We start from the raw sequence: 27,317 nt of genomic DNA on the forward strand, positions 1-27,317 counted from the left end.
TCCCAGAGAAATCGAGAGAAACTCTTGAAAATCCGCAATAACTTTTTACCGGGTGTACCGATTTTAATAATTTTTAATTTAATGGAAAGCTGATGTTTGTCATGTGGTCACATATAAATTTTATTGAGATCTGATAACTACTTTTTGAGTAATCTTTGATAACGCGTAGTTACTTGACTATTTTTTTGTCGATCTATGTTGTTTTACTCGTCGATCTAATTGAAGTCGGTTTTTTTTTTCGTTTGCGAGCAAACACAATTATAAAAAAAAATACTTTTGTAAAATAAAGAATAAAAGTTTTTCGTGGAGTTATGTCGCACTTAATTTTAATAAAATATTAGAACTTTACACATAAATAGATAGTAAAGAATAAAATATTCTTTATACTTATCATCACATTTTAAGCAATCCATTAGAAAGATACCTATTTCAAAAAATCATTCACAATAATAATATTCTTTCGTGACTTCGCGCATGATCATAAATTTACAGCCGATCGGGTTCCTATAAGGTACCTATTATGTTATGTAAGTATTATAATAATAAGAAAATTATCTCGGCATTAATTTAAACAAGACGCTGTCATGGTCGGATCATTTAAAAGCAATTAGCAGTAAAACTTACAGCACTGAGTTCGTTCGCCTTAAATTCGTTCTACCAATCCCTACCAAAATGATATCCACAAACTCTCTTCTCTTATCTTTTCTAGATTATGCAGATGCAAACTATCCTAATTTGACCGAGGACCAACTTAATAAGCATGAGCGACTTCAAAATCTTGCCTTCTGGTTCATATTTGCGTACGCAAATTTGAACATGTTTCTGGATTTGGTTCCAAGCTCAAGTGGCTTCAAATACGCTCTCGCCGGAACCTACATATTCTTTCTCTGTTGTACTGTGTGATATTTAATCCAAATTATCCTTTTTATCAAAAAAAATAAATAAATATATATCTCGGTCGAACTTCAGAATTAAGATTATATCGTACACTAGTCCAAGTATTTTGGTCAGTCTTTTACTGTTCAGGCTATTAACTTATGAAATAGTCTGCCCTTACCTATAACGGAGGCTAAATCACTGTTGACTTTTAAAAACCACGTTAAGGGTTAAAACGTTAAGGGTTAAAATAATGTTATATAATGCACAATTTCTTTTGCTTTTTTTCTTTTTTGTTTATAAATATGTTTTATTATTTCTCTTAACTTTATCTTAAATTTACATTTATTACTACTTTATTAGTTTATGATATAATATATATTATATTATTATTCTTCGTTTTATCTACATATGTATTTTCTTCAAGTATTAGAATGTAGACATTTGTATGTAAATTTATTATACAACTAGCTGTACCCTTCGTGCGTTATTGCAACGCTTTCTTTTTGTGGTACCAACTCAGAAACCTTTGTAGGCTCATGCACAACACTTTGCTGAAGATAATGACATGATCAAACGCATAGTTTACGATTCTATAAAGGACATACAGACAAACATTTATATATATATATATATATAGACTACAACACCTAACCAATTTCGATAAAAAGTTTGATTTTTATGTCTGGGTTTACCGGAAGAAGTGGCTTATTAGCCATAAGTCGTCCCTTTGTACTTCAGTCTGTAACTATCTTTAACCTTTGTTTGTAATGTATTTGTGGTGTACAATAAAGTATTAAAAAAAAATTATACATCAATAATTGTATCATATAATCAATTAACCTAACAATATTCGCTTATAATTATATTTTATTGAGCACATTTAAAATAAAATTTAATAATTATATTGAGTTACGTACTAAGATACACAATACAGAAAGATAATTTTTCTTAAAATTTAATTACTTCTATTTCGTTCATTTTCTGGGAACTTATAAGGTGATAAATTCCGTATAAATAAAAGGTGATGTCACTATATCCGTCATTTGTGGTTGTTTGTTAAGTATAACATTATTAAACTGAATCTAAGACTGTTTTCATCAGTTTATGAAAATGTGAACCCACTGTTACAGGAAAAGCTGACGGCATTAACAATCTTATGATGCATATCATTTTCCTCTGCGGTGATATTTAATTTATATGGCAGGATGCTTTACATAAGCAAGTACCTAATGCATACTCCAAGCGATAATAAGTGTACTTTTATTGAATTAGTATCGTCCAAGTATTTAGTGTGAGTATTAATAACAAAAGCGCTTCTCACTTCTCGATTACTATACCTGTTTCGGGATAAATTTTTATATGACTAGGTCGGCAAACAAGCGTAAGGCCCACCTATAGGCATCGCAAGCGCGTTACCGATTCAGCCGCAACCCTCCCCAGGAGCTCTGGCCACCTGGCACACTAAAATATTTATGTAGTGTAAAATCTAATAGATTTAAATAAAAATTAAAATTAAAAATATATAATAAATAAATCTTTTTCTAATTAAATAATGTTTATTGCACATATTTGCTCCAGGTAAACGGTGGCAGCGCGGCGGAACGAGCTGGGCTGCAGGCGGGCGATGCGCTGATCCGCGTCAACAACACCGACGTGTACACGCTGCGGCACCAGGAGGCGCAGGACACCATTCGAGCCGCGGGCCCTGCACTCGAACTCACCGTGCAACGGTATGTTTTATTGCAAATGTAACCAGTTCAGATAGTTTTCTGATCTATAACAATATCTAATAGATTAAAGTGTCTGATATGTTTTTGTCTAATTTCACCATCAAACTCCTGCAAAAACACCACCTCATCTTACCAAACTGATGAAATCAAAAGTTGCACTTCACTATTTGTGCTCGATAAATCCTAATAATAATGTATCTGGTAGCCTATTAGTAATTTTCAAGATCACGATTAAGCCTGTAATATCCTACTGCTGGTCTTAAGCAAGATAAACTTTATCAGCAATCCGTAAAATTAGTAATTAATGTTTGAAAATAATTATTAAACCCTTATTCAGAAGCAAAATATAAAGAGAGACCAATTTTTAAATACAACATTATATTATGAACTTCTCATGAAATAGTGTAGTATTTACACAAACAACTAACTCGTCTGCGGAACTAGACAAAATGATTAAGCTTTCGTCTTGATAGTGACATAAATATTCCACAAGTCACATGACAACTCTTGCAAATATCAATATGTTTTGAACTGTGGAAAAACAAATTTTGAAAATCAAGCTGATAAGTAAGTAAAAGTAAGCTGAACTGACTGAAGGTGGTAAATAATTTTGTCTACCTTAATCACAGATACCTTAATGTTAACTTTTCACTGCCGCTAATGCGAGTTTGCACCTAATGAGCTACAGATGGGTTTCTTATCTCAAGTATTGTGGGGTAGTTACTAGTTAGAAAGATAAGCAGTGAAGAAGGAAGTTTAGGTTGTTTTCGAGTCTAATTATTAAAGGTTTTTTTTAAATAAATATAGTTTCACCGTTAAGCCGTCTATTTATACTGATAAAACGTTATTTATTCTAAATATAATTCAGAAGATTAAGTTTAATAGATTTAAAATTACGCTTAAAATAAACAATCCTTGTCATAAGTTGTTGGTAAATACATAAATAAAATTTCGATATAATTCAATAATGAGAGGCAATATAAATAATATCGTATATATTTAAAATTCATTCACCACAATAAAAGAGTTTATCGGTCAATAAATTGGCACGTGCCCTGCAAATTGCAGTAAGAAAAAACCGAACTAACAAGTTTCATTGTTATTTCCAATAAGTTATCTTCATTGGTATGTATGAAAAAGAAAGATAATTAAAATCCTCAGCATTTTTTACCGTGGCGCCTAGTTCTCGTTATAATACAATACTGACATTCAAGACACATGCAAGTTAATTACGTCACCGAATGTTACTTATATGGAAGCCAGGTGGTGACTAGCATTACACGGGCTATTTGCGTAATGGAAGCCCTGCGACTGCAAAAAACTTTTAACTGGGTTTCATTTTTAAACTGTTGCACTTACATTGTCTCTTTTTTCAAAAACGAACTTCAAAATTAGAAATATTTATGAGATTTCTTATTTTATCTAAACAATTTTATTTGAGGAGTTCAATTACACGGGTAAAAGGTTGACTTAAGTTATTTTTAAAACAAAAAATCATAATTTGTGAAGGCTGTTGTTGACGAATAATAGTAATAAATATGTAACAATGTTTTTTATCTTATAAACGGTTACATGAAATTATTATCATGGTCCAGCTATCATAGACATAATAATTTTACAACGTACAGTTGTAGTAGTTAATTAAAATGTGATATGTATCATTAATATAACACTTTATACTATACAAGTAGGACTTATGTATTAATTGAGTAACTTATTTTGTCTGCCGTAACCATTACAGATTATGCTATTAAGTTGATATTATTTATAAATAAATAAAGGTTTCATAAAAATAAAGCATTAAAACAAAATATGAGTAATAAGAACCCCGACTATGTTTTTGGAGACTTATAATTAGAAAAGTCATAGAAAAAATAAAATGGAACTATTTTCCACTTCTATTGAAAACACAATGTTTATTAACTTATAACATCAATATGAAATACAGAAATTACTATATTATTATAGTTACTAAAAAATATTTATTAGGTACTTCTCTTCCTCGCCTTATTGTCTCCACTAGTGACAAGAGAGCTGGTGCATTTTTTGCCCAGAGAATCGGCATATAGCGATTCAATAGGGAAATGTTGCCATCATTCTTGGCACCATTCCACGTGGATATGATTTATATCATAACTATCTGTAAATAAAAAGTTGTGAATAGTAAATATACATAATATTGTAAAATTTTGATTTTTTTTTTTGATTATTTGTCAACATTTCAGTGGCGGTGGTACCTGGAGGCCGGCGGTCACACCGACAGGCAGCCTGCCTCGCCCCGGCACGCGTCCTCTTGGCGCGAGTCCAGTCCCAGTCACAACAACATCTCTCAAGGCCACTCCTCAGCCATCACGCAACTTCGGTTCCGGGCACAACAGCGTTGCCAAACCTTTTGGTTATGTAAGCTTTTTGAGATTTAAAAAATATATATTAACTGATCTAATTTGAGCACTTTGTTTTTTCTTTCTAAAGACTACCAAAGATCACTTTCTACAGTTTTAGTAAACGTTTTCAGTTTTTATTAATTTTTTCGTATTTTGGTGTGTATTGCCATATTGTGTGTCAGTTTCTCTACTGTTAATAAATGCCACTTTTGTTTGTAGTTAAAATATAAAATATAAAAATTACAGATGAATGGCAGTGATTCAGTGAAGAGTATTGTAAATAAGCAATACAACACACCGGTAAACATGTACAGCGACAAAACGATTGCCGAAACACTTTCGGCGCAAACTGAAGTCTTAGCAGGAGGAGTTCTTGGGTGTGTAAATTAAAAAAAAAGTCAATAATTATTGTAGTTATGTATTTTATTAATAGATAAGGTGTTCGACTCCTAACTGCGTTCCTTCAAATTGTTCTGTAGGTAGATCACGTTCCGCGTGAAAAAAAACCTAGCCTATTTTTAAATTAGGCTTTGTTTAAATAGACGAACTACTTTAATATACTTGTTTCGCATGCATCCTTTCGTGAGCGCGTAAGGACGATTATAATTACAATAAAAACATTCTACGAGTAAAATAATTCTTTTCTATATGCGGTCCTTTAGTTGTATGCGGCAGTACCGCAGTAGTAATAATATTTCACTTTACCGACTTTTTTTAGGGCTAAGGAAAGCAGTTAAAAATAAAATAAATAAATGTCTTATAAACACACACACAAACACATAAACGATCGTATGTTACTACGGTAAACAACTTAATGCTTTTGTTGTAGGTAACAGCCGACTGTTAAAGCTATTTTTTTTTTTTTTGATAAATTTACATAGAAATAATACATACATAAACAAATATATACCTGCACATATTACATCCAGACGAATCGAACCCGCAACCCGCGGAACAGAAAGCAGGGCACTACAAACTGTACCATCAGGCTAGTCACAAACTGCGCCAACAGGCTAGCAGTTTAGAGTCGAGCAGCCCATACATATATTGAATATTACTTTTTTGAATTATTAAATTTAATTTATTTTATTAAGGGTTAACTTTAAGAAAAATGAAAAGACCTACGATGCTGAGAAAAGTGCTGTCTTCAAAGTACTGCAAGAGGAGCAAAACGACCCGGAGCCAGGTATACAAACCAGAACAAATTTTACAAGATTATATGTATATTATTTTCTGCCCAAAATACTTATAATGCCTGATGGCTGATTAGTGAGAAACTTAAAACGAAAACTTCGATAATAATATATAATGATATATATTAAATTTCGAGTTTCGAAGTACAAACAGTAGGAAAATTGGCTAAAATATGTTAAAATTAAAAGTGCCCGAAGTGTCTCCGGGTGCGACGACGCCCGTGAGCGGCTTGCGGCACGTGTCGGCGCCCGTCGCGCGGCCGGACGCGCCCGTCAACAACACGGGCGGCCTGCCGCCCGGCCAGAACATTTGCGAGGAGTGCGAACGACTCATTACGTAAGTCGGGCGACTAGCGCCCGGCACGGTCGCAAACACCTCACGAGCTCCCTACAGCTAGGCCGGATCGTAATCGATACTGTGGCTCTTGGAGGTCTCCGTCGGCTCCCATACGATCTATAGATTTTCGGATTGATAACATTAGCTCCCGTAGGAGGGTTTAAGTGATAGAGTCTGTGAGGTAACTGTTGATCGTAAATGTGTGAAATAGTAGCGTGGCCGGTGGCGCGCGCGCAGGCGCGGCGCGGCGAGCTGCGCGCCCCGCCGCCCGCCGACTCGCCGCTGTGCTGCGAGTGCCGCGCCCTCATCGAGTAAGGCGCGCCTGGGATCGCCTGACGTGTTTGCGACCGTGTCGACTTGTGCACTCATTCTAATGCCGTAGTTGTGTAGTCACGTTGTGTGTTGCGGTCCCATCGCTGACGACGTCGCTCTTGGCGAGCGTGTCAATTTATGTGAATATTGAAATTGTATCGAATGGTACCGTGACTAATAATCGTTTTAGTGCAGATATCGCTCCATTTTTATGCGTTTCGATATCTGGACTTCATCATATTTCATCGATTAATAAATTTCATCCGAATCTAGAATTAACTCATTGATGTAATAAATTCACAAATATGTTTAAAATTTTATTTAGCATGTTACACTTTGTTATATTCTTAGAAAGGCACTTTATTGTTAGCAGAATTTTGGTAAGCATGTCTATGTAAAGATTAGTATAGTATCATAGTTATCGTCGTAGCGTTAGATCAATAACTCTTAACATAGTAAGAACATTTTAATAAAACATAGTTGAGATAAGAAAAAAATAACAGAAACGGCAGTATGTCATAGGTACATAAAACATGCTCTTGCAGTCAGTGTAACTAAATCTAATATTGTAGATTACAACCGGTTCGTTTTGTACGAATAAATTACCGAAAATTTAGTGATACCATTTCGCTTTTTTATAAAAATCGTACTCAGAATAGTTATGAGTATTTTACGTTAGTCCAGACAGTTCTAGAATTGGTCAACCACTCCTAATTGAAAAATTTACATGAAATGGAACAAGTCACTTGATATAACTACAAATACTCATTGACATAACATTTATACGCACAGTGGCGTATTCGTACGCATCAAAGACAAGAACATGCACGTGGAGTGCTTCAAGTGCTCGACGTGCGGCTCGTCGCTCAAGAACCAGGGCTACTACAACATCAACGGCAAGCTGTACTGCGACATTCACGCCAAGCTTGTCGCGCGTCAGAACCCGCCCGCTGCCAACCTCGAGCCCGTCACCGTTCCGCCGTAAGTACTCCAACTACTCGATGAGAGACTAATTCCTACCAACCAGGCGATTACTGATCCATACTTCGCCAAAAAACGTTAAATTAATTGAGAAAATATCTGAACCTTACAAAAGGTCACAGCTGAATAACACTGATCTCAAGTAGTTATTTGTTCCTGTGGTGAGTAAGGTGGGCAGAGCTCCTGGGGAGGGTTGAGAGTTGGCAATGCGCTTGCGATCCTTCTGGTGTTGCAGACATCCATAGGCCACGCTTACCATCAGATGGGCCGTACGCTTGTTTGTCACCCCGTCGAATAAAAAAAACCAGTCCACCTGAAATCTGTCCATCTTTTTGTGATCTTTCATCTATTAATCAGTCAATTTATAATAATTTAGTGGCGGCCGAATCCCAGCAAACGCTTATTCGACTCCGTTACCTCCGCTTTCGACAAACAACTACACCAATGGCTCAAATTCGATGTTTAGCGTAAGTATCCCTTTCAATTATTTAGACAAACGTTTTCTAACACCAGTTAAGGTATTAATCTTCTGTATTAATAAAAACGAATACCCAATTGTGTTTGTTAAGCACAAAAGTCGAAAACGGTGGAACCGATTAGGATAATTTGTTGAAGGTATCCAGTACTTTCAAAATTAATGAAGGTCACACCTGATCACACTACGCTCAAGTAGTGATGTGTTCCTATAGTAAGGTAGTCAGAGCTCTTGGTTAGGATTGGGGGTCGGGTCGGCAGCACGCTTACGATGCTTCCATTGTTGCAGGCGTTTGGGTATAAAAAAATATATTTCTAGAAAACTTTTTTCGAATGAAAAATTGAGAAAATAATACATAAATATTAAATAAATATATATGTATTCAGACAGACAGATCATCAGACAAAACACGTCAGATCAGCTAGTATCTAATTTAGAAAGTAATTAATATATTTTTTATTAGGTACTAGCTTATAGAGCAGAATATAAAATTATAAAGGAGTATCTAATATTACTTCATAACTTTGTCTAAAGAAATTAAACAAAGGTATGAAATAAGTTAGCTAACAACGTATAAAAATACTCGAAGGCTGCACGAAGTGTTTGAAAAAAAAAAATTATTAATATTTTTTAAATATTACATACTAGATGTGATAGAGATGATACTACTGTATAGAAGATATTATTTGATACCTTTGTCTCAAGAAATGAGACTTTGAAATTTCCGTGCAGCCATCCAGCACGGCGTCGGGCCCGAAGCCGTTCGGCTCGTCCGTCGGGTCGGCGTACTCGCCGGCGTCGCTGTCCCCGCGCTCGGCGCCGCTGTCGCCCGCGCGGCCCGCGCACACTCTCGCGCCCGCGCACACACACGCGCCCGCGCACACACTCGCGCACGCGCACACGCCCGCACCCGCCGCTACGCCCTTCGCTCCCAGTAAGCGTGTTACCTTTGCTATTTAACTACTTTACTTAAGGGGTCGTCCATTAATCGAGTGATGTTTTTTAGTAACTTTTTAACCCTCTATCCCTACTTGGTGATATGTAGTGAGCTTTTAGACTAAGTACCTAAAAATCACATCTATTTTTTGTGAATTATATTGAAAAATTATATTAAAATTTTCAGAATATTATCTTTAAATACAGGTATTTATAATGTGAACATATTTTGAAAAATTAAGCATCGTGATTCAAGTTCAACGAAAAATAAATACACGTGATATCGCATTACAGCCCGCTCCGTGTAATTTTGCGTGTTTTTTTTCCGAACGACCCCGCACGTGTTCAATGGACGACCTCTAACGACCTCAAACAAGTTCACATAGTTATATATTTGCTGTAGTATATTAAATTAGACCCGAATGGTGACTAAAAATAAGTTTTTTTGTAATAGGCCATTGGCCTCCTATGGTATGATAAAATGGGATTTTTTAAAGTGTTTTGAGATTGATGTTTATTTTTCGTATCTGAAGGCCTTGGTTACTTGGTATCTGCCAAAGCCACTATAAGTGAAACTTCATATTTGGCCATTGCTTCTACCTGTGTTTGAAGCATGTGCTGAGGAACTTTCAGCTTTTATATTGACGAAGGTCTGGCCCTCGGGGGCACTTGGGCTATTAGAACTTCAAGAAATGGACCTGCACCAGATTGTAAACAAAATAAACAACCTATTTCCTACAATTTTATAAAATTGGCATAGCTTTACTATGCAATGCGTAAAATATACATATTTTTGAAACTAGTACCTTAATCTATATCTCGTATATCTTAATCTTAAATTTATATATAATCAATTTATTTTGATACTGCACATGGAAATTTCGTTGAGACCTTGAAATATCGAGCACCATAATTATGATGTTTTCATTTATATTTCCTTTTCTCATCTACATTTACATTTAGTCCTTTATTTAGACTATATTTAGAATAAAGTTATTTGGCACATACTCCTATTCGACAGTGTAATCTAATTAAAGATGACTTTTGGCAGAGAATCAATCACTTAGAAAATTGTAGACTTTCGATACATCTAAACGTTGACAGTACTAGAACACTCTGAGATTTTATTGGTACTGTAAGTTCAGCCAAAATTACTTTAGTCACTCTCGAGCTACGTAGCTGATTAGTGCGTTGGTATTGTGTCTGTAAGATATTTTTTTCTTTGATGTTTTAAATTTATTTATAGATATTGGGATATTTATAAAAACTTTAATTCATAAATTGTATGGTTATTATTAATAGAATTGTTATAATGCTTAGTAAAAATATATTTTGGCTGAAAACAAAAGTATCTAAAATTGTGGTTTTGAGTCTAATTTATCTAGCGCTTTTCTTTATTTTTGACAGAGGCCCCAGTTTCCGTTTTTAAAGGTAATTTATAAATTGGCAGATATTGTATAATATTAGCAATAGCGCTTCTTGCGGCTACCCCCGATTGTAAATATCAAAATAACATCTATGCGCTAATTGAGCAGCCAGTCATTACAAAAATAACTTGTCTTGGCATTCTACGCGTATTAAGTCGGTTCTTATGCATTTATTACGAACTTTATGGGACTTTAACTATAATTTTGCTTTTTTTTAAGGTTTTCGCGAGTATTCGCAGCTTCTTTTAAAATCATAATTTTGAAATTACTAATATATATTTTCATTTATTTTTTCCCCCCCTTCATTTACACCCTTCGCTAATAACAATCAATACCCATGTAGCTAAAAACCTAAAAAGCATTGTGTGGCCCCCACCAAATCATCCAGACGAAGAATCTGATAGAGAAATAACTTCAAATTCTAATACACCTCACAACGATCCTTCTACCTTGGCTCGAGACTCGTTAGTTATGATGACAGATAGTAATTTGAATTACATTAACAAAATGAAACCAGCGGAGGAAAATGTTTCATCATCTAAACAAATGACAGAGCTATCATCAGATACTAAATTTGAATCAGCATTGATGGCTACCACGCAAGCAACGTCTAAATCTGAATTTGTAGTACAAAGTCAAAAATCTCAAATGATACAAGAAATGTCAAGTTGCACAGTTCAGTCTTTCTCGGAACAGGCAACATCTGAAAGTCAAAATTATTCATTATATCAACATAAAGCCAGTGACAAATTTGATGCTAATGCACAAATTACCAAAAAAAGTCTTGAACAACTGATTGATTCTCAAGAGAACCAATCACTTTCTTCAATGAAAAATGAATTTAATGTATCTAATGTCACAGAAAGAATACCGCAGGACATTACGATAACAAATCAAAAAGAGTTTAATAAAGGTTGTAATATACAGTTATCAGAAGTTAAACAACAAACATCCTTCAAATCAACTGAAACTGGAAATAAAGCAAGTGAATTATCATCAAAAACCTTTAAGCCATTACCAACTCAGAACAACCCTCCTATGAAAATGGGAAGTAAATCAGAAAATAAAGAAAACTCGTCGTCTTTCACGTCTAAGCCATCCCCAAATATAAAAGTGAAAACCGTTTCTTCTTTTAAAGTAAAACCTTCGAAGGCAGATGATAATCTAACAACACAAAAAGGTCCTGTAACAGAAAGACGATCTTTGATAGATGCATTAACTATAGCTCCAGATAGACCGTATAGCCCTTTGTCATTTAATATACCAAATCCAATATCGACACCTTTAGATCAAGCTCAGATATCAAATTCAGAACTTATTCATCCAATGCCAACACAAACTACTACTTCCTCAACTTTTAGTCAATCTGATCAAAGTCAATTTAGTCACGAAAATAGACAAAATACTAACACGTTCCCAATTTCTTCTGAACCATCTGCTTTTAAACCAGTGAGTAAACAAACATTTCCACCACCACAACCCGAAGAATTTTCTGAAGTTTGTAAAACTGCTTATAAAGACACAAAAAGTTCTGCTTTGCAAAATCAACAGCAAAGCTTTTCGCCGATAACATGTCAAAACTATGCTATACAATCAAATAAACAAAATACATTATCATCTTCAGAGGTAACAATAAAATCCGGTGTGCATAGATCAGAAAGTATTCCTCCTTACAAGCAAAATTTGGAAAATATGCCTATACAGGGCGTATTAGCGTCTGAACAAAACAAAGTACTTGTAACAAATCCGGGAATCGGACAAGGAGAAATACCCATGTCGCAAAGGTCTGAAATACATCAGGCAAGAAAACCGGTGAAACAAAATTTTGATGGGGCCCAAAGTATGTCCAGAAATTCACCGGTTCATAGTCGCCCAACAACCCCCAGCTTAATAAATAAACCACCGCCAATAATACCTCACTATCAAATGAATTTAGTTACTGTAGAACATGCTGCTCCTGAAGGTCGAATGTACAAACCTTGTACTGATGAAGCAAGTCGTTCGTCGACACCTAAAATAGTGTCTCCGTCTCCAGCAACTGTCCCCGTAACAGCTTCTAATTCCCTAAAAGCACAAGCCCCTCGCATTAAAGATTCAATGCAAAATCATAATGTTAGACAAAATCAGTCGTCTTCAGAAAAATTTATATCATCTAAAAAAGAAGAATATGAAATGAATTTACAAGATAGCAACGTTAAAAAATGGCTTCAACAACAACCACCGCTTGTAAAAGAAGAACAGCAATCTAACTTAGAACATCACACTGAAACTTACAATAGAGGTGACGCCCAAATTAAAGAAGATGCTGTTCGAAATCAACATTATCGTCAAAGGCAAATGGAATCACAGAATGTTTTTGAACATGGTAGTACTATTGTAGAAGCAACAAAAACAACTTATGAAGAATTTGAAAGTGCAAAATCTGCTAAAACTATAGAAATTCGACAAGGCTCTTCACAATCTTCTAACATACGCCCACAAATTAAACCAAATGTTCAACCATTTAATTCTAACTTAAAGCAGGTTTATCCACCCCCCATTAGCCAAGACACCATGTCATCCCAACAAAACTTGTCTTTTAATACTACTAACGCAAACGTTGCCATCACTAGTAATCAAACTGAAGTTTATCAACCAACTCCTTTTATATCTGGTGCTAACCAAGGTCCAGTGTGTGATCCTACCCCGTCGACAGGTTCCAGTGTAGGAGCTGCCGCTCGTGGCAAAGCTTTTGGTGTATCATCAGCCCCGAAAAGGGGAAGAGGAGTCTTAAACAAAGCTGCTCTACCTGGGTCTCGAGTTCCTCTCTGTGCCTCCTGCAATGGAAACATTAGGTGACTTGGGTTGAAAAATAGGAGTGTGAAGTTCGTTTTGAGTGGTGCATGATTTAATAACATTAGTTAGACGTCTTTAAAATTTGTTTGTATAAGTAAAATGTTTATTTACAAATAACAGTTACGCTTTCTTACTTTAACAAAACTATTAACAAGGCTTTGAGTTGTGTTTGTTTATTTTGGTGTTTTATTTTTCTAACAGTTAATGAAACACAATCTGTGAGCAGTCAACATAAAACAGAATTCAAGAGCCCAGCTGAAGAACGTCTCATAAGGAAAATGGCAAAAATGGCACTAAACGGATATGAAATTGGAATCCAAAGAAAAATAAAGCCTGCTGATCATATTCAATCAATGGCAGACAAAATTCAAGATACAGTAGTGACAAAACATCCCCTTAATACAGAAAGCGTGACAGCAGCAGAAAGTAGTAATGACAATACTTTAAAGCGTCCAATAAACAAAACTTTTGACAGAAATTATAAATTATCAGAAAATAGTGTAAATAGCTCACCCATTGGAAATGCTTATAATCAATCGCATTCTACAAATTTGAATTGTAATAATACTAATACGCCTATTCCACCACCACTCCCTACAACCCCTGTTCCAACATTTAAAAATTATAATTCCCCGATTACAAATATACTAAATAATATAGCAACAAAAAATGACTCAAGTCTAAAAGGTAATGATATAAATATTCATGATATGCAAACAACCAACAACGAAAACTGTCAAAACGGTGGGTATTCGAGCAGCGATGACTCTAATAAAGATAAGCATGAGCAAAATTACAACTCTAACAGCTTTAAAAATAAATTATCTCCTAAAGGCACATTTACACCTGATGCCAAATCTGAAGTTAATTTTTCGAACACTTTAAGCAAGAAAAAGTTATTTGAAAGACCTGATGCCTTTAATGAATCTATTTCAAAAGATACAGTGTGTAAAATTTCGGATAAAAACTATAACAGTAATTCTGACAAAGATTATTTAAATAAAAACTATATAAATAATGAGAAAGAGAACCAAGGTGAGGCCGTTAAAAAACCATCAAACAACTTATATGATAATACTTTATATACTTATAAATCTGCAAAATCAAATGGTACCAATTTTATAAATGAAAACAATATTAATAATAAAACTGTTAATTTGAGTGAAAAAGTTGAAACTTGTAACAGAACAGATGATGTTGATAGTAAAGATAGTTCAGAAGAAGTAGTCGTAAGACGCAGAGAAAAGAAAAACATTAGAAACGATGATGGCAGAAGAGATTCTCATATTATTGCACGGCCGTTAAGTACAATGACTTCCGTGGACGTTTCTGAAGGACAATACCCTATATGTCATAAATGTGACAAAGCCATAACAAGGTAACCAAAAACCACTATTTCAAAATAAATGAAATAAAGTCAAAGTAAGATATAGTTGCATGCCCTTAAAGCACGTGTGTTGTTTTTATTAATATAATAATTTTTTTAAGATAACAAAATTATTTTGTAGCCATATATGTACTTCTTTGCGTTTCGTAGATTCAATATAATTTTTTTTTTTTATACATATATATAGGGGTCCATTTATTACTGCTTTGGGTCGTATCTGGTGCCCTGAGCACTTCATCTGCGTCAATGCTACCTGCCGACGTCAGTTGCAAGATATTGGCTTTGTTGAAGAAAATGGTCAGCTTTATTGTGAATATTGTTTCGAACAATATATCGCTCCTGCCTGCGATAAATGTCATGCCAAGATCAAAGGAGTGAGTACTTTGTAAAGCAATTCACATATTACCCATTGCACTAACGAAAGAAAAAGTAACTATGCAAAAAATTTCAGGATTGTTTAAACGCTATTGGTAAACATTTCCATCCGGAATGCTTTAGCTGCGTTTACTGTGGAAAACTTTTTGGAAACAACCCATTCTTCCTAGAAGACGGATTACCGTATTGTGAAGCAGGTAACCTTTCCAATTGTTTTTTTTTTTAATTAAATTGATTGCCAACTCTATACGACTGACCTTCACAGTGATTTCTGCAGATAACACAAAAAATTGACAACTCTAAGCAGTTGCTTATACTTTTTAGGTCCTATATAAGATTTAGGTATTTTTCGGTAAATGAAATTAAAAATAGCCAATTAATTAGGTACGCTATTTAGCTGATACTTCTAAGTAGTTTAATTTTATGATAAAAATACACTTTAGATAAAAAAAATTCATGTGGTAATAATATTTGCCATGAAAACGAGTGTGGTTTAGACCACAGAACTTGAAGTAAAACTTCTTTAGTTCGTACAGTTATATTCAAAACGTAACTCTCTCTCTCTCTCTCTCTCTTTATATCTTTACTAACTTAGCTATATGAGCTATATCTCCCTCTCAACTTCCGTTCGCCTCCCCCGATCACACTTTTCGTAATGCTCTCGTCACGCATTCATCAGCCTACTCCCCAAGTCAAGCGTGTGTAAAGAATATTTACTTGATGACTATGACTTGATATTAATTTTCATAAATATTGAACGGTTTTTCAGACTGGAACGAGCTGTTCACGACAAAATGTTTCGCATGCGGCTTCCCAGTGGAGGCGGGCGACAGGTGGGTCGAGGCGCTCAACAATAACTACCACAGTCAGTGCTTCAACTGCACGGTGCGTATGATGCGAGTTTTTAAAAACATATTTACAATCAATACTTATACAAACTTTGGAAAAAACGGATTAAAAAAAATATAACACTAAATAATTTACTCAGAGTTTAAGTTTCACATTACCGAACATAAAATAGTCAAAACTGGATGCAGTTAGTGATGTTTTTGCACTGATGAAGCATCGATCATTTTAAGTAGGTACTTTCACTTTCTTCCATTTCACGGAACAAAATTAAAAACCATATTGTAACATACCTACATGGAATATTGTATTTTTTACATACATATATACATATTGTATTGTTTACATAAATAAATAAAAAAATGTACAATACATAATTTTTTTGGAATTTGCTACACAAAATAAATAAGCGACATTTGACATATTATAAATCATTTAAATAATTTGACTTCATTTTAAGCGCACACTCGCTCGTCATACGCTGCTGCATATGATTGTGTTATTCCCAGATTAACCAATGTGTTTGTTCCACCAATATGTACATATATAACTATTTGTATATTTCTTATTTTTAGTTACACATATACCAACCTCCCAGACACGTCGGGAAGGTTCTGTTTTAGTAGATTATAATTATATTAGTAGATCTGCTCGTGTTTTCGCAAGTGTGTTTGTAATGTTTCATTATAGTAGAATTGTTTTGGCTATTTTATGTATCTAGTAAATTGTATTTATCATATGTTATCACATACAAATAATCTCTGGTGGAAATATTTGTTTAGAAAAATATTAAAAAATCTTAAAAAGTCTTCGTAGCTGCAAAAAATCTTACAAAATCTTCATAAGTCTTAATAAGACTTTTAAAATAATAAGTCCTTAAGACTGTAAATCTCTGAAAAGATCAAATATTCTCTGAAATTTCAGACTTTCGGATTCATTCTTTTAAAAGTTTTATGAAGACACGAAGATTTAAAAAAAAAAAAAAATTCAACGAATATTTCCACCATGGAATGTATTTATTAATATATTGAAATTGTTGGACATTTCTTTTTGTGATATATTATTATGCTATTGTTTATGTTGATAATAATATGGAATATCATATAACTTGAACAGTTTAAATAAGAATACTGATGAATGTCCAACGATATATTAATATACTATATATATATATCTTGGACTTAGTATGATACTGTCCTGTTACAATGATATGCTGTGTGTGATAAGTTACTGTAATAAGGTTATAAAAGAACTAGCGGTTTATCACTATATTTGTTTTAGGTGTGCAAAAAGAATCTCGAGGGACAGAGTTTCTTCGCAAAGGGAGGAAGACCTTTCTGCAAGATGCACGCCCGCTAGATTTCCTCAACAACTGATGTACAATTCTGACACTGTTTACACGACAACGACTTTCCGTCCCGTTTCAATATCTCCATCAATTACAACTGACACACCCTCACCGCAGAGAACGAGAAAGTTAGAAACGCCTCTCCACTTCGATGGAGGGTTATTTTCTGACATTAGAAGTACTGACGGGAAGTTACTGAGTAAAGTGACCGTCGACCGAGTTCATAGCTCGACTCGACACGATGTCACCGACTCGCCGAATACGTCTGAAAGCGTAGATTGGCACGGCAACAAGGATTACGTTGACGATATCGTTAAAACAGAAACTATAACGAACGAAGACGTTATAAAAGTAAAGTTTACACCCGTACTCTCTGACTTTGATTCACTCCCGCAGAGGGTTTCGATGCAAATGCCAAAATCGTTCAGCCCGGTTAAATATCTGAGAGATGACTACGAGGACTTAAACAGTTACAAAATTGTTAACTCACTTTGTAAGGAAAATCTTTTAAAAGTGATTACTGGTGATGATACAGATGAAACGATTGACTGTGTAACGAGAAGTCCGGCTAAGAGAGGGCACAGCCCTCTGGCAAATTTAATCGTGTCTGAGCAACTAACTAAAATCGATGGATATTTGCAAGAAAGTTTAAACACGTTTTCAGACACTAAAGTCGACTACGGCAGGTCGACTCCTTTCAGTTCTGAGGTAGAGCACCTTATAAAAACTGAAATAATTCAAGATAACAAGAGTAAGGGCGACTTCACACACGACAACAGATCTAATGCTAACATCTTTTTGGACAGTAGTCAGAAAAATAAGAGTGATACTTTGCTATCTAATAATTCGGATGGAGAGTCTGATCTTGTAAAAGCTAAACCAAACAGTGTCAAAATAAAACATTCGGTAATATTAAATGCTATCTACAAAATGCCAATGCATTATCATGCAGCCATCCTGTGTCTTTTTTTAATTGTATATAACCTATTTTATCAATACATTAAGCAAAAGTACTATGGAAAATAATTATTATAATGATATATTTTATTGTATTACAAACTAGTCAACAAGTTTATTTCAAAGAATTTTTAACTGGTCAGTGAAACTTGTTTATTTTATTCCATTTGTCAAAAATAAAAAATGTAAATAATGACAGATAACAAAGCCTTTATCGTTTGATATAAGTTTTTAATTATTAACAATTTGGTGCTTTTCACTTCTATAAAATGCTCGCAACGATGTGATACTTCACTGCTCTAATTTTTAATTTTAAGGCTTTGTAAACAGCTTCCGGAATGTTTTAGTAAACTGGTACTAACATTAAATAGATATTTTATAATTATAATCTTTAATATTTTTTAACAGCTGATTAACAACATACAAATATTTGGTGCACCAACAAAAACGCTTACATTACATTTTAATTAAACACTCGAGGATAATATAAAAAGTATGTATGCATTGTCCATTTAATTCATTGTGCAAATTGCACAAATGTAATTTAAATATTTTATGAGTAATAAATAATTTTTGGTATTACTTATTTCTTAAAATAATATTATTTTGTAATCTGTAATCTATCTATAGTAAATTATGTGAGCTTAATAAAAATATTTTATTTTATAAAGCTGTTTTATTAAGTATTTTATTATTATCTGCAAGTCCTATTATTTCTATGGTCTTCATTCACAACAGACTTAAGCTTTATAAATAATCAGGTTAGCACTTTTTAACCGACTTCCAAAAAAGGAGAAGGTTCTCAATTCGATTTGATTTTTTTATGTACCTATGATACTTCAGAACTTGACTGGGTGGACCGATTTCAATAATAAAAAAAAAATTAATCGAAAGGTGGTGCGTGTCATTTGGTCCCATTTAAATTTATTTTAAGATCTAGCAACTACTTTCGAGATATCTAATAATGCGTTTTTACTTGACTATTGTTTCGTCGATCTACGTTGTATTATACCGCATAACTTTTTACTGGGTGTACCGATTTTAATTATTTTTAATTTAATCGAAAGCTGTTGTTTATCGTGTACAACATTTTGAAAAATCTTCGATAACGCGTAGTTACTTGACTATTTTTTCGTCTACTTACGTTGTATTATTTGTCGGTTTTTAACCGACTTCCAAAAAAGAAGGAGGTTCTCAATTCGACTGTATTTTTTTTTAATGTATGTTACATCAGAACTTTTGACCGGGTTAGACCGATTTCGACAATTTTTTTTTTTAATCGAAAGGTGGTGTGTGTCAATTGGTTCCATTTAAATTTATTTGAGATCTAACAACTACTTTTCGAGTTATATCTAATAATGCGTTTTTACTTGACGCTTTTTTCGTCGACCTACGTTGTATTATATCGCTTATCTTTCTACTGGATATACCGATTTGGATAATTCTTTTTTTTGTTAGAAAGGGGATATCCCTAGTTTAGTACCATGATAAGGAAACCAGGATCTGATAATGGGATCCTAGAGAAATCGCGGGAAACTCTCGAAAATCCGCAATAACTTTTTACTGGGTGTTTCGATTTTGATAATTTTTAATTTAATGAAAAGTTGATGTTCATCATGTGGTCACATTTAAATTTTATCGAGATCTGATAACTACTTTTTGAGTAATCTTTGATAACTCGTAGTTACTTGACTATTTTTTCGTCGATCTACGTTTATTACTTGTCGATGTAATTAAAGTCGGTTTTTTTTTCGTTTGTCTGCAAACAATTATTTTTTACCTATTGCAAGCGACTCGACTGTCAACACAAGTCTGTTATTAGCTCAGATTAATAAACAAAAGGTGTTTATTAATCTGAGGTTATTAGTAATTGTTTACAAAAGAATATAAAAGCCAACAATATAATAGAATGTGCGAATTTAATCTTATATTATATTTAATTCTCGTGTCACAATGTTAGTTACAATACTCCTCCGAAACAGCTAGACCGATTTTTACGAAACTTTGTGTGAATATCGGGTAGGTCTGAGAATCGACCAACATCTATTTTTCATACCCCTAAGTTATAAGAGGATTAATAACATCTATGGCAAAACAACGCTAGCGGTAAGCTAGTAACTAGATAAATATGTTCTTTTTGTTCGTGTATGGAGGAACGTTTGTTTGGTTATCTACAAAAGTATAGACTCATTATGCCTTTGACCAACTTACAAGATGTGCAGGTGTTTTTAAATAATTATGTTTTTAGCTGAGTAGCTGACAATAAACCGTAAACGGATTATAGGACGTATGTACCTAAGTAAAACTCTTCAATGTCAAAATCTATCGAGGATTAAATCCAGCGGCATAAGACGAAAAATATAAAACAAAGTCGTCCCGCTGACTGCATGTTTAGATCTTTAAAACTAAGCAACGGATTTTGATGCGGTTTTCTTTAGTAAATATAGTGATTCGAGAGGAAAGATTATATGTAGGTATAATACATGCGAGCAAATAGTTTATATTAAGTATCAGCATTCATTCAGCCGGGGTGGGTCACTAGTTAATGATAACTCAAAAAGTAGTTACCTACTTGTCAGATGTCGATCAAATTTAAATGGGACCACGTGACAAGCACCAGCTTTCGACTAAAATAAGAATCATCATAATCGATGCATAATCGTTACACCCAGTAATAATTATGAAGTAACACACAAAAAAATATACCTACAGTCGAATTGTAAACCGCTTTTTTGAAGTCATTAAAAAATTAATCATTAAATGTGTTGTTAAGCTTTGTGTTAAGCAAACAAAACTCGAGAATGGCTGGACAAATGAAATCCAAAATGTATTATTTTTTAAAATATTTCTGGTGCTTTTTAAAATTTTGACATGAAATTGAAATGAAAAATAAAGAAAATTGGAAAATTGTAGAAAACATAACATTTGTTCCAACACACACTGTTGAAACTTCGCAAGACAGAACAACCACAGGCCAAATTCTTATACCGAGTAAGAGATCTATCAGAATTTGGTCTGCATTTTTATTTTATGAAGTTTTATGAGATTTTTTTTATAGGTTAGTCTCTGAGCTTACTGTTTATGTCTTTTGAACGATTAAAGTAATTACGTAATCATGTGATTGAAGATTTACAAAAATAAAAACTTTAAAGTATAAAATTATATCAGAGTAAGCAAACTAATGCTCAGCCTTGCCTAGATTCTACCCAGACTACCAAAATTACTAGAGATTACGATTACCCAAAGAAGCCAAAGTTAAGTCCAGTTACGTTAAGACTTGTATCATCTAGCTACGTTTAAAATCTATCAGCCAAAACTGAATAAGCATAACAGTCTAGAAAAGCAAGCCTTCTGGTTACAGGACAATGGAAATAAACTTTCAAATACCTAATGAATTCTAGTTATATATTTTTTTTTAATTTTAACCTGTCTTTGACTCTCAATGTGTATCAATATAAGGTGTTTAGAAAAAAATTATGTGTATTTCAGAGAATTGTTTTGTGAAATAAAATAAAAATTATTATTTTTAGCTATATATAATTAGATATTTTATAAGGAATCCCTTGTTTTCAAATGTAAGTATGCCTATCTATTTTTCTAACATGAATAGTTAACAATAACAATTCATAAAATCATAAGCCGGTTTGATCAAACTTGTAACTACTATAGTAATATTAATTATATAATACAAAACAGTGTTAACTTAATATATTTTATCAATTTTAGGACGACATAATCATTTTACACTAATTATTCTGTACAAAAATATTTTTTTATTCTATTGGAGGAGTTTCATTCTCAGAATTTTCACCATAAAGGAATCTTGCTATCCTGAAACAAACATTTTAATAATAAATTAAAATAAAAGTATCTTGTGCATTAAAACAATCTACAGTAGTGGACAGTAAGGAGTACCATATTTGCATTGAGTGTCAATCAAGTGCATAAAAATAAGATGTTGTTGTAACCATTGCTAGAAGTTAAATTTTGAAGAAGATGTAAATCATCTAAATATTATAACTGAGACTTTTATTATGATGCAACTTTAAAATAAATAATTTAAATATTTAAATGGATTTTTTTCTCTAAAAAAATATAAAATATAAAATTTATAAAAATACCAGTAGAAATTTAATTTCATCAAGTAAACACTTTTCATCTTTTTTATTTTAAAATAACATTTAAATACCTAATATTCGCACTTACAGTATGGGAATTCCTGGTGGTTACTCAAATTTTAATGACTAATAACTCGCTAATTATACAATATACTATAATAATATTACACGTGTGGATTGAGGGCATATATAGGTATAATAAATAAATATTCGAAAATTACTAAAGTCGGAATACCTAATCAATATTTTTAGTTGTCCGTTTCGGATGGAATGCCCCATATATCATTTAAAACTTTTATACTGCTATTTATATTTTAACAAAAAGAAACAGCAAATTATTTATTAAAAATGAACAGCTCATTTTAGTTGATTTTAGAATTTTTTGAGCCTTCTATCAAACAGAAAAAAAATTAGTTTAATTTTTATATTTCGTAGACCTTATCTTAATACTGCATTCCTAATTGAAATTGCAAATTATGATTATCACATTCATTCATGGGCCTTTACGTCTATTCCAGACGATTTAAACGGTATCTGAAGCAGTGCCGGATTTATATTTTTTTATGAGTGTAGGACACTTTATTTCTGCCGCCCCATGTACATACATACCTTTTTAAAATAATAATTTTCCATTTGTAGTAAATGGGCCTCCTTTACTACAAATGGATCGATAGGAATAAGTTTCTTTCTATATGGATTTATTGAAAGTATAAAAAACCATTAGGAAACCAGTGGACGTGTTTGACTTTTATTCCTGAAATCAAGCCCGCCTTCGAAATCTGCCGCCCCTAGGCCGCGGCCTATACGGCCTATTTATAAATCCAGGACTGATCTGAAGAGCATTTTTTCTGATGGCTGTACAAGCCGATACGGGAGCGGTAGACTCTACAGCACACCGAACAAGGAAAAGATGCGCTAGTGTCATTGATTTCGCCGTTTTGGTGTTTTTTGTTTCTCCTGTCCGATAAGAGTCCAAACCAGGCTTCATCCTGATGTTGTTGACTATCCTTCACACTCTTACGCCATTGGTCTCTGTTTTCGGCTAATTTTTCCCAGCTGTTGTGATTTATGTTAAAAGCGACCATATCGGGCTTGACGCAGTCTTTAAAACGGAGCAAAGGCCTCCCAACATCACTCCTTGCATTCGCAACTGCGCCAAGCATGATCTGCCGCGGAAGTCGAGAGGGGTCCATCCGGTGCACATGCCCCAACCAACGCAGCCGACGATGTTTAAGCATGGCAGTTAAACTGGGCATCCGCGCTATTTGTAGAACCCTCTCGTTGGTCACTCTGTCTTTGCAACTTATACCCAGGATGTTCCGTAGGCAGCGCATATAAAAAGTGTTAATTTGGCGTTCTTGCTTCGCATATGACGTCCACGTCTCCGCTCCGTACAAGAGCGTGCTCAAAACACAGGCCTGAAATACTATCATCTTGGTCCTGTTGGTAAGATATTTGTTGTTCCACACTCTTGTACTGAGCCGCCCGAACGTAGTCGCCGCTTTTCCGATGCGAGTATTAATCTCTGCTTCTAGAGAGAGATTGTTCGAGACAGTCGATCCCAGGTAGCAGAACCTATCAACCACTTGTAAGGCAGTGCTATCCAGCATTATTGCAGGTATTTCTGCACTGCCTTGCGCTAGAACCACAGTTTTTTTGGGGTTTATGGACATGGAAAACAAAGTGCATGCTTCGGAAAATTTGTCCACGATTGTTTGAAGCTCGAGAACTGAGTTTGCCACAAAAGCTGCATCATCGGCAAATAACAAAGAGTCAACGAAAAGATCATGACGCTTTCGTTTAGCTTAAAGCAGTGAGATGTTGACCAGCTTTCCGTCTACTCTTGTATGAAGGTGGATACCCTGTTGGCTATCGCCGAAAGCAGTTCTTAGAATAATCGAAAAGAATATACTAAACAGGGTAGGAGCCAACACGCAGCCCTGACGGACACCCCTACGAATTTCGAACTGATCAGACGTTTGGCCATCAAAAACTACAGCGCCCTTCATATCTTAGTGAAAGGATTGAACAAGGCTCAAGAGTTTCGGTGGACACCCAATGCATTTCAGTGCAGTATAAAGACCTTCCCTGCTGACGGTATCGAAAGCCTTACTTAAGTCAACAATCGCCACGCACAATGGCGTTTTCTGCTCTCTGCACTTCTGTAATTGGCGAAGGGAGAAAATCATATCGACTGTGGAACCCCGGGGGCGAAAACCACACTGCGCCTCAAGATATAGGTGATTTGCAAGTTTTTAGAGCTTTTCTAATATTACGCGTCCAAATAGCTTGCCGACTATGCTCAAAAGGGAAATGCCGCGTTAGGAGTTGCAATTGCCGCGATCCTCTTTCCCTTTGTATAGTGTGATGATAGTATCACACATATCCCGAGGCACGCACCCCGCTTCCCAGCACTTACACAGCAGATTGTGCAGAATAGGTGACACGCACTTAAGTTTAAGTATTTCTGCTTGGGTTCCATCACTACCAGGACGCTTACCGCGTTTAAGTTGCTTTATAGCAATATGGTATTCCCTTATCGTAGGTAGGTCATCTAATTGACTCCAAGTATCCAGTTTAGGCATGCTCTGAACAGCCTCCGGTACGATGCCGATGACGAGGACTAGGGTCGCATAGAGACTGGTGAAATGTTCTACCCAACGTTCCATTTGACGGTGACGATCTGTTATAACAGAGCCATCAGATTCTTTAAGGGGAGCTGTCTTTTTGGAAACTGGGCCGATGGCCTGTTTTATACCAGGGTACACACCGCTGAAGTTTCCTTATTCTGCACACGCTTGGATGTTGTGGCAAATATTGGTCCAATAGACATTCGCAAAGTGGCGTGTGCTACGCTGAAGAGCTGCTTTAGATTCAGACGGTGAGCAAGAGCAGCGTCGCGTTTAGAGTCAAGCAAGGGTGAAAGTTGCTCTATATTTTCAGTGAACCAGTCTTGAGATTTAGTTCTGTGATATCAGAAAGCTTTGGCAGCTGTTTCCGTGAGAAGAGTTTTGACATTACTCCATTCGTCGTCGACGGTCGCATTTACATCCCAAGTTTCACTCTCTTTACGCACCAAATCCTCAAAATCACGAATCAAATCGTCATGCCTAGTTTTAGGAAGGTTTAATTTCTTCCTACCAGGTGGTTTGGACGAATGAATCTTTTTATGGATCAGGGTTACACGTGCTACCACTAGGGAATGATCAATGTCACATTCAGCGCTGTAGAGTGTACGCGTGTGAATGGTTTCACGGAGGTCTTTTCTTCTGGTGAGGACTAGGTCTAGCTGGTGCCAGTGACCAGAGCGAGGGTGCTTTCAGGACACCCTACGCATAGGCTTACCCCTGAAGTAAGTATTGGTCACACACAGCAATTGGCTCGAGCAGAACTGAAGTAAACTTTGTCCGTTCTCGTTGAGTTTTTCAATGCCGTGGGGACCTATACAATCGGGCCAAGCAGAGTTGTCCTGGCCGACCCGGGCGTTAAAGTCACCCAAGATATAAGGTCTGTCACTAGAACTTACGCCACGTACCGTCTTAGTGAGTTGGTCGTAAAATTGGTCTTTGCCTTCGTCAGGTGAAACTAGTGTTGAGGCATATGGTATATATGTAGATGGTTTAGGTGTACAGTTTTATCTAAACACATACAATAAATTTAGTCAAATAAATAATGTAAAAAAAAAATTAAAATAAAGTAGATGTACGTACAAAGTTGTAATAGACATACATAAACATATATATAGTTACAGAATTATTGTGATAAGATTCAAAGAGAGGACAGGAGATAATAGGTGACTAGATAGAAGGATTAAAATTGAAGGAAATAGTGTTTTACAGACCTTAAAAATTGGAAGGGATTCAGCACGTCTGATGGGCAAAGGTAGGGAGTTCCAAAGCCGAGCTTGGACAGTAAATGATTTTGTATAGAAAGTAGTGGAGTGGGGATGAATTAGAATTAACTAAGAAGTAAAAGTAATTAATTAAGAAGTAAACTATCATCGGAGCGAAGGCTTCGCTCATGAGACTCGCTGAGATACTTAAAACATCCACGTGGGTAAGGAGTTGCAGGATTAAATAGTATGCAATATAGCAAAATAAGTATTTGAATATTCCTGTGTAGGTGAATGGACCCACTTGATTATTTTTTTTTTTCAGGTAAACCTGCTATTAAATGCTTACCACTATATTTTATTGTTACATTGTTATATAACACTGAAATTATTATATACTTTAAATCAATAACGGCAAAGGAATTATAATTGCAATAAGAATGTATTGTTTCTTTGTACAGTTGTTTTCAATTTAGGGTTTTACATGAGTAAAGGTTATAAGTAAATAGCATTAAAAAATACCTTTACCTTTTCCATTCTATTCCCATACCAATAAATGAGAATGTAAGAAAACCATGCCAAAGCGTTGTGAACCGAGATTGTGGTTGTCTTTTATGTCCAAAATTTTTAAATCCCCTATTACAAATAATGTTAAATAATTTAGTTTTATGTTGAGACATTTTGTTCTAATTTTTTCTACAGAAAAACTTAGTAACAAATCTTAATTATAATTACCCTTAAAAAAGAGTGTTTATTAACATGATAAAACTATTTTCTTTTTTCTTTTTAAATTAAAACAAATAGCTCAAATTTCAAATGTGTCAAAACATAACAAAATGTCGAATTGACTTTGACTGTTTGATTGACATTCAACAACTATTCGAATGTCGTCAAGAAATATTTTGAGTTAATTGTATTAATGTATAATGCATTTATAAACACGGAAAAAGAAAAAATAGTTTTTT

The 27,317-nt window shown here is 34.5% G+C and overlaps 1 protein-coding gene and 1 long non-coding RNA gene across 2 annotated transcripts in view; one reads left to right on the forward strand and one right to left on the reverse strand.

Moving 5' to 3' along the window:
- The window catches only part of LOC123654731 (PDZ and LIM domain protein Zasp-like), a 46,954-nt gene extending 27,886 nt beyond the window's left edge, over positions 1–19,068 (forward strand). The window contains exons 3-15 of the mRNA XM_045590616.1: positions 2,458–2,609; positions 4,835–5,009; positions 5,240–5,370; positions 6,088–6,179; positions 6,376–6,523; positions 7,628–7,816; positions 8,193–8,418; positions 9,024–9,225; positions 10,998–13,488; positions 15,064–15,250; positions 15,328–15,448; positions 16,021–16,136; positions 17,379–19,068. Of these exons, the coding sequence (XP_045446572.1) occupies positions 2,458–2,609; positions 4,835–5,009; positions 5,240–5,370; positions 6,088–6,179; positions 6,376–6,523; positions 7,628–7,816; positions 8,193–8,418; positions 9,024–9,225; positions 10,998–13,488; positions 15,064–15,250; positions 15,328–15,448; positions 16,021–16,136; positions 17,379–17,456 (4,308 nt within the window). The 3' untranslated portion in view covers positions 17,457–19,068. The remainder of the gene's footprint in view (positions 1–2,457; positions 2,610–4,834; positions 5,010–5,239; positions 5,371–6,087; positions 6,180–6,375; positions 6,524–7,627; positions 7,817–8,192; positions 8,419–9,023; positions 9,226–10,997; positions 13,489–15,063; positions 15,251–15,327; positions 15,449–16,020; positions 16,137–17,378) is intronic.
- A 2,851-nt stretch (positions 19,069–21,919) lies between these two features.
- On the reverse strand, positions 21,920–27,224 carry LOC123654653. The gene is made up of 3 exons (XR_006743260.1): positions 27,088–27,224; positions 26,881–26,988; positions 21,920–22,233 (listed from the first exon to the last, which is right to left on the reverse strand). It is a non-coding gene; the product is annotated as an uncharacterized LOC123654653 (long non-coding RNA).
- Positions 27,225–27,317: the final 93 nt, after the last annotated feature.

The sequence above is a fragment of the Melitaea cinxia genome, chromosome 6, assembly GCF_905220565.1.
Source record: "Melitaea cinxia chromosome 6, ilMelCinx1.1, whole genome shotgun sequence".
NCBI classification, from domain to species: Eukaryota; Metazoa; Arthropoda; class Insecta; order Lepidoptera; family Nymphalidae; genus Melitaea; species Melitaea cinxia.